The sequence below is a fragment of the Rhamphochromis longiceps genome, linkage group LG13 (genome assembly GCF_057381845.1).
Source record: "Rhamphochromis longiceps isolate RC_006_pf linkage group LG13, R_longiceps_female_GT1.1, whole genome shotgun sequence".
NCBI classification, from domain to species: Eukaryota; Metazoa; Chordata; class Actinopteri; order Cichliformes; family Cichlidae; genus Rhamphochromis; species Rhamphochromis longiceps.
This window is the reverse complement of record NC_140569.1, coordinates 30869342-30882431: the sequence shown is the minus strand read 5'-3', so window position 1 is coordinate 30882431 and position 13090 is coordinate 30869342. Positions and strand designations below refer to the sequence as shown.

The 13090-nt window shown below is 40.5% G+C and overlaps 1 protein-coding gene across 2 annotated transcripts in view; it reads right to left on the bottom strand.

Annotated features, from left to right (window-relative positions):
- Positions 1 to 12847, bottom strand: part of fancl (FA complementation group L) — a 35687-nt gene extending 22840 nt beyond the window's left edge. For both annotated transcript variants that reach the window (XR_014914412.1, XM_085428989.1), the window contains exons 1-5: positions 12515 to 12847; positions 11939 to 11997; positions 7729 to 7789; positions 7239 to 7295; positions 6864 to 6961 (exon numbers count right to left, since the gene is read on the bottom strand). Coding sequence is in view for 1 of the 2 variants with exons in the window: in XM_085428989.1 (XP_085285115.1) it covers positions 6864 to 6961; positions 7239 to 7295; positions 7729 to 7789; positions 11939 to 11997; positions 12515 to 12601 (362 nt within the window). In the remaining variant the exon portion in view is untranslated. The remainder of the gene's footprint in view (positions 1 to 6863; positions 6962 to 7238; positions 7296 to 7728; positions 7790 to 11938; positions 11998 to 12514) is intronic.
- Between the last annotated feature and the right edge of the window lie 243 nt (positions 12848 to 13090).

Genomic DNA, 13090 nt, shown 5'->3' with positions numbered 1-13090 from the left:
GAGAGGACTGATGTGAACATTGTGCTCAGGGAATGACACGCGCACACACACACACACTTAGGGAAGTGATGGAATGATGGGAGACGGTGTCCGATGGGCCCGACTCATAAAAGCGTCTGCTTGCTCACTCACTTTCAATCAAACGCCGGAGTAGGGCGTCCGTGCTTTACTGCAATATGCTCACTAACATCTATGCATACAGGCACCCAATGTCACCATCGAGCTAGTCTGACAAAGCCACAATTTTGGTTTTGTGTGAACCAAAAATCGGTGCTACCTGCTGAAACAATCTAGCCAAAGTATTGAATTGAAAGGCACTACTCTGACTATTTCATATCCTGCACTTTTACCAAAAGGACAGTCATAAAATACCGATTGCTGCTCACAGCAATAAAGACACAATAATGACAAGTTACCAAACCTATTCAGGTGATGAAAGTGACCAGTTTCCGAAAGAACAATTCAATGGATAACAAGTGGAATCATTAAAATCAAGTGCCAGTGAGTTACAGAAGGCATGAACAAAAGAATGACCGTCTGTGAAAAAGGAAAACCTCTCAATGTTTTTACTTTTGATATCAGAGTAACCCACGATCGATCCCTTTCTACAGCTCTCAGTCTCGTAGGCTTGATGGAACTCAACTTAACAACCATTATAGGCACCTTGAATTAAAATGAATCTTTTACATTTTACTATTTTACCTGTACAACTATCTACATCTACAGTACTGTGCAAAAGTCTTGGTCAGCCTTCTTTTTTTTAATATCTCACAAAATGCCAGCCATGTTTTTTTTAAGTCACCTTGAGTCCTCCAGTCTTTGGCTGCTTTTTCACCCATTTTTAGCCAAGTACCTGACCACTGAACTAGGAATCATTCAAGTACAAGAAAAATGGTACATCCAAGGATAAAATAAAATAAAAATTAATTACGCAGCAGTCCTAAAACAATAGATGAACAGCATCTGAAAGTCATATCCTTAAGAAACAAAAAATAAACCTACCAGCAGCGACCTGATACAGGACCTGACAGACACATCTGGTACCGAATTACAAAAGAACTAAACTGAAAACGAGTGGTGACAGGTCGTATGGAGTTATGAATCCAAATTTGACATTTCTGGTTCAAATCACTATCAGGTTGTGGGGAGGAGGTCAGAAGAGGTACAACTGTGAGTGTCTGCAGCCTCTAAAACAGGCTGTGTCATGGTGTGGAACTACATTTCAGCCAGTGGTCTGGGAATGTTGTCAAAACTGATGGAATTATCCGATGGAATAACCCAGAAAAGTACTGTCAGATTTTGATCCACAATGCAATACAATCTACAGAGCGCATGTTTGGCAGCAGACCACAATCCAAAGCACACAGCAAAAGCACACCTGGATAGAAAAACATCAGTCTGGCCTCCCCAAAGGTAGAACCTCAACATTTGTGTTGAACGCAGCTAACATCCAAAGAACTTTGGAATATCACACTATACAATTTTTAAAGACAGAGAAAAAAAAATTAAAGCAAGAAATACTTAACTACTAAATATCTGTTTGTGTTTGTTTTTTAATTTAATGCTTATTCAAGAATGTTGGCAAACCACTCTACTTCAAAATCTACTTCACAAGTTCTAGCAGTGTGCAATGCAAGTACATAGTATTCATGAGAAACCACTGAAGTATGTTTTCTCTGATGTGGTGCACGCAAAGAGTTATGAGAAAGAAGTAAGGCTGGCACAGCAGCAAATTTGCCATTGGATATTTAAGCTGTAAAACAGAAATTCAAAAAACATCAAAGATTATTGCTAAAGTTGACTTTTGCTGTATAAATCTGGCAGAATGTACAGAGATAATCTAGACCATAGGTGTCAAACTCTGGCCCGCAGGCCAAATTTGGCCTAATTACATTTGGCCCGCAAAGCCACACCAAATTACTATTAGAGCTGGCCTACTGGTATTATACAGCTAATATATATATTGTTTAGTATTAAGCTTTGCTTGTTCCATATTCAGTTTTCCAGCAAAACGTGTTTGAGTCCATAAGAAAAGATTCATTCTTATATCTAGAGGAATAAATATATTTCAGTAAATATTAACGTTAGCCCGCGACTTTGTTCCAGTTTTGAATTTTGGCCCACTGTGTATTTGAGTTTGACACCCCTGATCTAGACAGAACAAATCTGACCAGTATACTGTATAAGAAAAAGAACTTGTAATTTTGGTTTCTTGACAAAGAATATCAGGAGGGAGAAAAAAAAATCATTGGTGCATTGCTAAAACACATTTCCAGCTCCTCTCCTCTGGGGTTTCACACCCCGTATAGCAGGGACTAGCTGCCGCCCCTACTTGGCCATGATAGAAACAGCGTGACAGTCAGATGTCCTGCTGGGAAGACTGATGAGAGCATCCCATTTGCAACTCCACACTTCCAGACAGCGCACACCACGCACATCAGTGTGTGCGCATGTGTCTGATTTTTTTTTTAATATGGGAGTGCGTGTTGACAAAGTGATTCATGAATGGTGAGATCAACACATATGTAATGCTTGTGTGCGCTGCATCAGAAACACACATGCAAAACGATGGCATGCACAAGAATGAAGAATGGATAGAGAACGATGTAAGCCGTACAAAAATAAATAAATACTAATAATAATAATAATAATAATAATAATAATAATAATAATACTAATAATAAATACACCAACTTTAATAAGATAGAAGCCACTACCTGCTTTACACTTTAACTGTGCTATTCAGGACATTCTCATTACTTACAGCAACCCCAGATAACAACATTGTGTAATTTTACAGAACAGGATTTTACATGCACTTTATTAGCTGGCCTGATAATGTAACAAAAACAGATGAAACCGTGCGCCCCCCCCAGCTCCAGCCCATCAGAAGCTTGCCGATGTATCTGGCCTCAGAAGAGCAGCAACGCAGTGTGACCGCATGATAATACTGAGATAAGAAGAGACGGCGCTCTGCACATCCACCAAGAGGCTGTGAACATCGAGTGCCAGCTGTGCCCATAATGAGCCCTGCAGCTTCTAGGGCCACGTTTGGAGGCCTCCGAGTGATGGCAGCTGACCTACTTGACCTCATTTTCCATTAATTAACACATGGTTTGCCATCTCCAGCCAATTAAGATGACCACACTCTCAAAATGCACAAATGGAGACACATGGAGAGAGACAGAGCTGCTCACTTACCTGGCCCAATCAGCAGACAGAATTACAGCTGAAAACCCCTGGTGGCTATTAGCACGGCCCGTACCAATTAAGACGCTAAGCGAATCTCGAGTGCTTTGGAGATTGAGGCCCACTGTGTATAATGCCTCCTAACCGTAACACGACACTGAAAATGATGTTGGTCCCATTTCAGCATAAAGCATACCTTCACCCCCCCACACTCCTATTAAAACCTGAGAGTCTTCAATTAGAGCCATTTGCATTTCGCTAATATCATAATTGTAGCTCCGGTCATTAATAGGAAAGTAGAAAATGAGTGTAGTAGTCAAGGCTTAATCCGAGCTGGGGGAGAATAGATATCTTTCTCCTAACCGCCGCCGCCACCTCCTCCTCCTCGTTCTCTCCTGATGAGCGGAGAAAACGGTATTAGCCAGACCCGTCAGCGCACGTGGGCTGAGTGTTATTAAATGTGACCTGGATTTAACTATAACTCAATAACTAAAAATAAGGAAGTCATTAAGAGCCATTTGTTAATGTAGAACTGTGTTGTTGTAGGCTCTCCAATCAGTTTACGCTGCTGAAGAAAGGGGGGGGTGCTCTATACAGCCTTTTAAAGCAGTGGGGGTTTCTGCTCATATATGCACCACAATAAGTTAATCCTGCCCCTGGGGAAAACGCAGAAAACTAAAAATACATATATCAAAGCTTTGACAGAGGAACAGGAGAGCCACCGAGTTGATACGTGGAGCTCCATCAGCAAGCAATTCCACAGGCAAATTACTACCACAGTATCCTGGGACCATGTAAGTGGGGAATGGAACCATGTTACTACATTGTTCATTAAGAGAAAATAACTTGTTTGATTATGGCTTGATATTCTCAAAGCTAATTTCAACATTGCATGGGGATTGAATCTGCACTATTTTAACTTGATGATCACACCCACAGCTTTAGGATCACCACATGCACCTACAGACTTAACATTATCTGATCAATCTCATGGAGGTCATCCTGATTGCAAATGTTAAAAGTGACAGAGGGTTTACTCCCAGCGTATGAACATGACTGTGCCTGAGCAAGCCTGACCTACAAAATCCAGTTCTCCTCAGACTAGCGGGACCACTGCATAAACTCACAGGGCACACTTAAGCATACAGTGTCCTGAACCACTTTTAGATGTGGGTCCAGGAATGGTTCCATTAAATGAGGCGGTGTGACTGCAGTGCTTCTACGACTAAGACTGCTTGTGAAAACAACTGTTAAGTAATTAATAAACCTATAAGTCATGGGAGGACAGTGTGCAGTAAAAATAGCCAATAAATAAACCATAAAATTCATAAACCACAAACCTCTTTGTGCTGTGCGAGACAGAGAGCGGGCGATCAGAGAGAGAAGCTGAGCCTGACCATAAGGCTGGATGCATTTCACAGCAAGTGCTTATTTGGATTACACTCATTTTGATTGCTTTAATAAAGTACGCCTTTTTAAACTTGTAAGAACGTGTAACTATAGTAACTGGCTGGTTCTGGTTAGACTTAGTCTGATGATGACGTAACAACTAACTAAATGTCAGTTTCTTCTAAATTTTAAGACATGAGAAAGAATGATAATTGTTTCAGCGAGTATGAAGAAACGCATACTAACTATTAGAATATACACAGGTGAGCGGTAACAGTGGCATGTAAAGGCCTGATGTTTTGGTAAGAAAACAGTTGCAGTGCAATGAAAAAGTATTTTGCATCTTCCTAGTTCCTTAGTTGTTTTGCACATTTCTTTCACTTAAATCTTTCAGATCAAACAAATTATATTAGTCAAAGATAAAGTAAGAAAAATACAAAATGCAGTTTTACGTGATTATTACAGGAAAAGAAAAACAGCTATCCAAACCTAACTGGCCCTGTGTGGAAAAAGTAATTTCCCCACCATTGTTAAATGATGAATTAACAGTGATTAACCACACTTTTTGGAAAGCTGAGTTCACTTCCACTTGCTACACCCAGGCCTGATTACTGCCAGACCTGTTGAATCAAGAAATCGCTTAAATAGAAACTGTCTGATAAAGTGAAGCAGGCTAAAACATCTCACAAAGAAACATGCCAGGATCTAAAGAAACGGGGAAACAAAGTCACTGACCTCCGTTGGTCTGGAAAGGGTTACAAAGCCAATTTAACCTCCTAGGACCTGGCGTCCACATATGTGGACATCACATTTTGGGTTATTTAGACCAAAATACTCAATTTTGCTCTACAAGGGCCTGATATCCACTTACGAGGACATTATACTGCTACTGTTCTATCAAAATTTTAAATGAATATCCTCATATATGGCTCTCTTTTTTCTTAGAAACTAAAATTAGGTAAAAAAGAAAAAAACTGCTAATTCAGCCCAAATATCAAAGAGAAATTAAAAATACATGCTGTGGCAGAGTTTGGGTCTTAGGAGGTTAAAGGATTTGGGCCTCCACCAAACCATGGAACACCGGTGAACCTTCACAGCAATGGCCAGTCTACCAAAATTACTCCAAGAGAGCATTGACGACTCATCCAGGAGACAAAAGAACACAAAAGAACCCAGAACAACATCTAAAGAACTTCAGGCCTCACTGCCTATGTTAAGTTCAGTGTTCATAATTTAACAATAAGAAAGAGAAAGGTCAGAAATGGCATCCTTGGGAGAGTAGCAAGGCAAAAACCACTGCTGACTAAAAAGAACACAAAGTTTCTCATTTGCCAAACAATATTTTGATGATCCCCAAGACTTTGGGGGAAATGTCCTGTGGACTGACCAGACAAAATCTGAACTTTCTGGAAGGGTATGTTATATCTAGTGTAAAAAACAGAACATCATATCAACAGTCAAACATGGTGGTGGTGGTATGATGGTCTGGCGCTATTTTGCTGCTTCAGGACTTGGATGAGTTGCCATAACTGAGGGAACCATGAATTCTAGTCAGTACCAGAAAATCTTGAAGGAGAATGTCCAGCCATCAGTTTGAGCTCTGAAATTCAAAAGCACTGATCCAGGAGGACAAAACAAACAGAAGGTCCATCTCAGACTAAGTCAGAAAAGAGCAAAAATGTCTGATTGTGCCACTTTTGTTGCCAAGAACAGCAATCAGTTATTAGGTTTTATTTTTTTCCACGTAGGGCCAGGTAAGTATAGATAATCTTTCATTCCACTAAAAAAAGGTGACTCGGTTATCCGTTTGTCACAACATTCTTGGCAAGTAAAGTATTTTCCCCCTACAAACAGCAGCATGCACCATAAGCAGGCCTGTAGGATATTTCCAGAGGACTGCTTTGTAATAACACGATCAGTGTTGTTGCCTAAGCAGATAATTTCAGAGCCTGCCTCTGTCAGAGATTTCTGCCTATTGAAAGGAAATACTTCCGTCTCCAAGTGCTGCTCACGGGGGATTGTCTGACTCTTGGGGTTTTCTGTCCAATAATGAAGGGTCTTTACCTTACATTATAAAGTGCCTTGAGATGAATGCTGTTGTATGTTGTTGTGGTGTCCTATACTCAGCAGACACAAACCTAAGCTGCGACTCAGACAAAACCACCAGTAAAAGTGCCGTTCAGAGCTGGCAAACATGCTGACACACATTTCACAGCTTAATGACTGACGCGCCAATAAAGCCCTGGTTCCGGAGCATGTGTTGGTACTCTTACTGGCCCACTTACTTGTCCCACCCGAGGGTCTCCATCTCAGAGATGAGCTGAGAGTAATACTGCGGAGGCGGGATGGAGCGGCACTCGGGGCGGCTCTTCAGCACCACTTCCTGCAACAACACACACAGAGCTCTTCTTATTTTAAGCCCAGATTACTATGCACATCATATCACAACTTACTCTCAGGAGCAATCTTTCTACAGAGCAAGCTGAATCAGGGCCGTGATGACAGTTTTCTTTATTTTTATGGCACAAAATACACATGCACGTGCATATGCCTCTCAAGCAAGGCTATTGATAATGCCTGGAGGTTCCCATTTAGTTGCTATTCATGAAGCTACAATGTCAAAGTGACCGTGCGAGCCGCCATGTCATTCTCCTCCTTACCAAGACAGTCTTCAGCTCCAGAATGAAACCGACAAGATCAGCCGACTGCTGCAGCCTCTGTGAGGAGTCAAACACGAGAGAAAAGACATCCTTGAATGGAGGGATAATGAAGTGACAGTGTCTATTTTTTTCCTCTAGCCAGCCATTCAAATCAAACAGTGTTTGTGATTAATGGGGGCTGCCACCAGCTTTAATAATTAATGATAGCTTAAAGGCTGTGAAAATAATGAACTTTGCAGCCCGGGGTGAAATATCAATCTCATCCAAATAACCCTGAGGGGCCACATAACAAATAGGGACATTTTCCAGGCGATGTTAATTAAACAGTGAAAAATATTTTTTCTCTGCCTGTGAGTGAGGCGAGCCTGATGGGTGACAGAGGGAGCAGGAGCGACACAAAGGAGCCAAATACAAAGCACGCAGCACAAAACAGCGTGCTCTCATAGACTGAGACAACATATCACTAAATACCAACATGCGGCACATTTACCTGCTTCACTATGCGCTCATATCCACGCAACAGGTGCTTCAGCTGCCAGCAGCAGTGCAGCCTGTAAGGACAAAGTTGTGAATGGGTTACTGAGGACATCTTCTGTGGCCAGGCACAAGTTTCAAGAACATCTTTTCTGGCTCAAAATCTGCTTTCAATGGTGCGTACACACGTATCGCTGATTGGCCAAGTTACCTTACCCTAACAGTAATCCATACATTTTCCTGTTAGTGCAGGCCATAATTTAACCTTGATTAAAGGTCAAAATGCTTTTTTAGTGGTGCCTTATGTTTTTTATAAACCAGAAAATATAATAACTAACGAGTGATTGCATAGGGGTGTATAAACACATAGAAAGTGAAAAACAGGTAAGTGAAGAAGAAACACTGATCAGAGCAGCCTACACCTATTGCAGAGTAACTAAGGAAGGATTCAGTCACCCGATCCATCCCTAACTATATGCTTTATCAAAAAGGAAAGTTTTAAGCCTAATCTTAAAAGTAGAGAGGGTGTCCAGAACAAGAATTTCCATCTTGTTGTCATGAATTATTTTACTTAAATACCAATTCAGTAAATTTATAACTCTGCATGTATTTGTTGTTACATTTTATTTAACAAAGCTAGTAACTGTATGTAGATTGGACAAAGGATGCCATGTGGAGTTGAAATGTATGAGGAAGAGGAAGACCATAGACAACATTTAGAAATCTAGTGAATCCTTAAGATGCTCAGGATAGGGTGAGATGCAATCATACGAATACATACAGCAAATGTGCATGAGGCAGAGATCCAATTTCCCCTAAACCTTCATCGGTTCCCTGTTAAATCCAGCACTGAATTTAAAATCCTCCTCCTTGCATATAAAGTCCAGAAAAATCACGCTCCGTTATATCTTAAAGACCATATAATATCATATTATGTCAACAGATAACTTCACTCTCACACTGCAGACTTACTTGTGGTTAAAAGTACAGGGTGGGCCATTTATATGGATACACCGTAATAAAATGTGAATGGTTGGTGATATTAAAGTCCTGTTTGTGGCACATTAGTATATGTGAGGGGCAAACTCCTCAAGATGGGTGGTGACCATGGTGACCATTTAGAAGTCGGCCATCTTGGATACAACTTTTGTTTTTTCAATAGGAAGAGGGCCATGTGACACATCAAACTTATTGGTAATGTCACAAGAAAAACAATGGTGTGCTTGGTTTCAACTAGAGCTGGGCGATATGAGATTTTTTCATATCACGATATGTTTTTTTCATTTCAGGCGATAACGATATCTATCACGATATAAGCCAAATAACTATATTTGTAAGATTTAAATGTGCCGTTGCTCACAAGTAAAATGTGAAATAATCAGCAGCTTGTTTTGATTTAAATATTTATTTCTCATAATAAGTTCAACAGGGTAGATGTACTTAAGGAACATGAGACTTTTTCAGATAAATAAAGGCAAATATTGCAAACTACACAAAAGGCAGCCGCTAAAGCGTTTAAGTTTCAAAATAGAACAAACGAAACAGACTAAATTGTCAATTCCACTTAGAAACAAAATATTAATTCTAAAAATAAATCTTAGTTTGTTTTACAGAAGAACAGACAAAACTGACTAACTTTTGTCAATATCAAATAAACTGAGAACTAAAAGGAAATTCTCAATCTCTCCTTGTTGTATAGCTGAGCTTTTCAAACAGTTTTAACAGTTACTTTAGTCTGACAAAAGCCGAATGACGAATTAGCGCTTCCAGTCAGAGACTGAGGCTACGTCCACACGTACACGGGTATTTTTGAAAACGGAGATTTTCCGTTTTTGTTTTAAAAAATAATCCCGTCCACACATAAAGGCAGAAATGAAGGAAAACGCTGCTATGAACATGCCAAAGCAGCAGGTGGCGCTAGATTCCTAACCGTGCAGAAATGTTGGCCAATCAGAAGTCTAGAAGCCTCGGTGGGAAAAAGTAAACAAAGCTGGGGCATAGAAGCAGAACCGAGTCGTATGTGTGGAGGGACAGTAACTGTGTGTATATGTAAGCATTTAAACACTGCAGAGAGTAGAATTAACAGTAACAGTATTGTAGAAATTCATTTCACCGAAACAATAACGTGGCGCACAGTGTGACGCATGCACCAGTTTATTGTATTTAAGACTTGCTTTCGGCACAATTTACAGTGCACGCTACTCTGTTTTTTGTCAGACTTGAAATAGCCGAAATACCTTCACACTACGGAACTTCTATGGCTCTTCTGTTCGACAATCTCTCCGGCATTGGAACCATCATCTGTTTTCTCTTCGGTCACGCTCGGTTGATTTTTCTAGTCGGCACACTCATTTCCTCCATTACGCGCTGGCTCCATTACGCGCTGGCTGCTTCCCAAACAAACACACGTGCGGCTTGGCACTTGTGCTGTACGTAACAAGTCACGCGACGTGACGCTGCGGCTGTGATTGGTTCGGCTCTGCGCTACCTAATTTGGATTGGCTGACCTTTTTTTTTTTTTTTTTTTTTAAAGAGGACAAGAGCGGCGAGGTCTATCGCGATAGCTTAATTTCTCTATCGAGTAAAAGTTATATCGCGATACATATCGTTATCGTTCTATCGCCCAGCTCTAGTTTCAACGTAACTTTATTCTTTCATGAGTTATTTACACGTTTCTGACCACTTATAAAATGTGTTCAATGTGCTGCCCATTGTGTTGGATTGTCAATGCGACCCTCTTCTCCCACTCTTCACACACTGATAGCAACACCGCAGGAGAAATGCCAGCACAGGCATCCAGCATCCGTAGTTTCAGGTGCTGCACATCTCGTATCTTCACACCATAGACAATTGGCTTCAGATGACCCCAAAAATAAAAGTCTAAGGGGGTCAGATCGGGAGACCTTGGGGGCCATTCAACTGGCCCACGACGACCAATCTGCTTTCCAGGAAACTGTTCATCTAGGAATGCTCGGACCTGGCACCCATAATGTGGTGGTGTACCATCTTGCTGGAAAAACTCAGGGAATGTGCAAGACACCCTACGAGACCACCCATCTCCCATACTACAGTTAACAAACTGCTTGTTAAGTTTCGTGAAACTGGTTCAGTGTTGGATTGAAATCTGCTGCAATGACCCGGTTACTGCGTTCACCAGATATCAACACAATTTCGATCCGCTCCTCACGTGTTAACCTCTTCGACATGTCAATGGCTGTGAACAAAGAGAAACTTGTAAATAACTCATGAAAGAATAAAGTTACGTTGAAACCAAGCACACCATTGGTCACCACCCACCTTGAGGAGTTTGCCCCCTCACATATACTAATGTGCCACAAACAGGACTTTAATATCACCAACCATTCCATGTTATTACTGTGTATCCATATAAATGGCCCACCCTGTAGAATGTTTTGGTTCAAGATACTCTCTATATCAGCTCCCCCTCCCTGAGCCTGGTACTGTTGGAGGCTTCTTCCTTTTAAAAGGGAGTTCTTTCTCCCCGCTGTCAACATCTGATTTTTGGTGTTTTCTTTTTATTATTGTAAGGTCTATAATATAAAGTGCCCAGAGGTGGCTGTTGTTGTAAATTGGCGCTATATCAATAAAACTGAATGGAATACACAAAACAGACCACAGTCTTATAATTAATAACCTGTGGGGCGTAAAATTGAGCAGGGACAGACGCGAATCAGGAAAAATAGCAGCAACAGAAATTCAGTTTTGGTTTAAGGGGAAGCAGCAGAAAGCTGAGGATATGTCTTAGGAACCAAACAATGCAGTTTAATGTTGTTACTAAACAATACTGTTAAGTTAGCTCTCACAAATTAAGATACACTAAAATACTGTTACTTCCTTATAATGAAGTTGATTCTGCCTGAAAAGAGCCTTTGCTTGATGATGTTGGTCATAACTACATGTGGGAAAGTTAAGCCATTTCATATAAATCTTATTTTCTTTTTATTCTTTGGAAGCTTTTATAAGTCATTTTCATGAAAATTATATATTTTTAAGGTATTTCTGTTTGGCACAGTTTTACCCAGCATGCCCTTCCTGATGCAACCCCAAAGGTTCTTTGAGTCTTTGGCTGGAATCAGCTTTTAGTTTACTAAGCAAATCTGTTAACTACTACATTATAGCAGCACTTTACTACAACTCCCTTATTAGACCTTATCCCGTATCACATTTAAAACATTTGTACAGAGAATGCAAGAGGATGCTTGTACTTGGCCTCCTTGAGCTGTCGATCTGGTGGGAGTACTATTCTCATCCTGAAGTCTCTTTCCTGGGGGGGGGGGACAAGACAAAGCATTATTAAAGCAGATTACTAGCTCTGCGATCAGTGTACCACAGAGGTTAATGCCTTCTACAACTAACGCGCTAATGAAGAACACGTGACCGACCAACCTACGTTAAGGAATTGGATAATATTACGTTTCTTTGGGTGTTTCAAGAGACACATAAATAATAGAAATTTACTTTAGACCACGTTTTCAACTTTTTTTCATCGCTTTAATACGGCATGACACTCGTAGTAAGTAACTGCTTTCAAGATTATATACCAGCTTATGAAGTCGTTTCATGCGCTAATACAATTACGGTTCTGCTACCGATACTAATGTAAGCTGCTTAAAAAACAGGACGAATTTACCAGAAGTTTCTATAAATCAGTTAGATGTCTAAATATATGGTTTCCAGACAAGTATTTGCATCCAAAGCAAAAAATCTTTAAATTAATCGTTTTTTCAATATGACACTGACATACGTCCAACAAAAAACAACACACAAACGCATAATTTTACCTGAACAGTGATAAATCCATCGTAGACTGTCTGCTGCTTGTTGAGAGGTACAAGCAACGGGTTATCGTTTACCAGTGATTTCTCCATAAAACTTTCTATGACCTTTTACGCCTAAGTTTCCGCTCGCAAAGCAGGGTGGCTACTTCCTAGCTTGAGTTGGACCGTACAGACTGGCACTTTCTGATTAGTCGCTGACTTGAACCAAACCTGAGAAATTCAAGCTAAAGCTGTTAAACGTAGAATTAGCAAGAGGTGCGTTGACAGGAGAATCAATCGCAACCCCTGCATCCCGCCATTAAATCCCAAACAGTCGACGTCATCGAGTTGCTTTCAAAGACTTACAAAAAGTATCGTAATTCTGAAGTTTCTTGACAGTCGTTGGTGTGACGTTTAAACGTTAGTGTGTTGATGATTTTACTGATTAACTGCCGGTCTCTACGGAAGGTTTAACTGTTGAAATTACTGAAAATTACCGACATTATTGCCCATTATGTAATTGCGTCTAATTGACAGAAACATAATTTTTATTTTATATATAATCTTGCTCTCATCCCTTGGGGCAGGGGTGTCAAACTC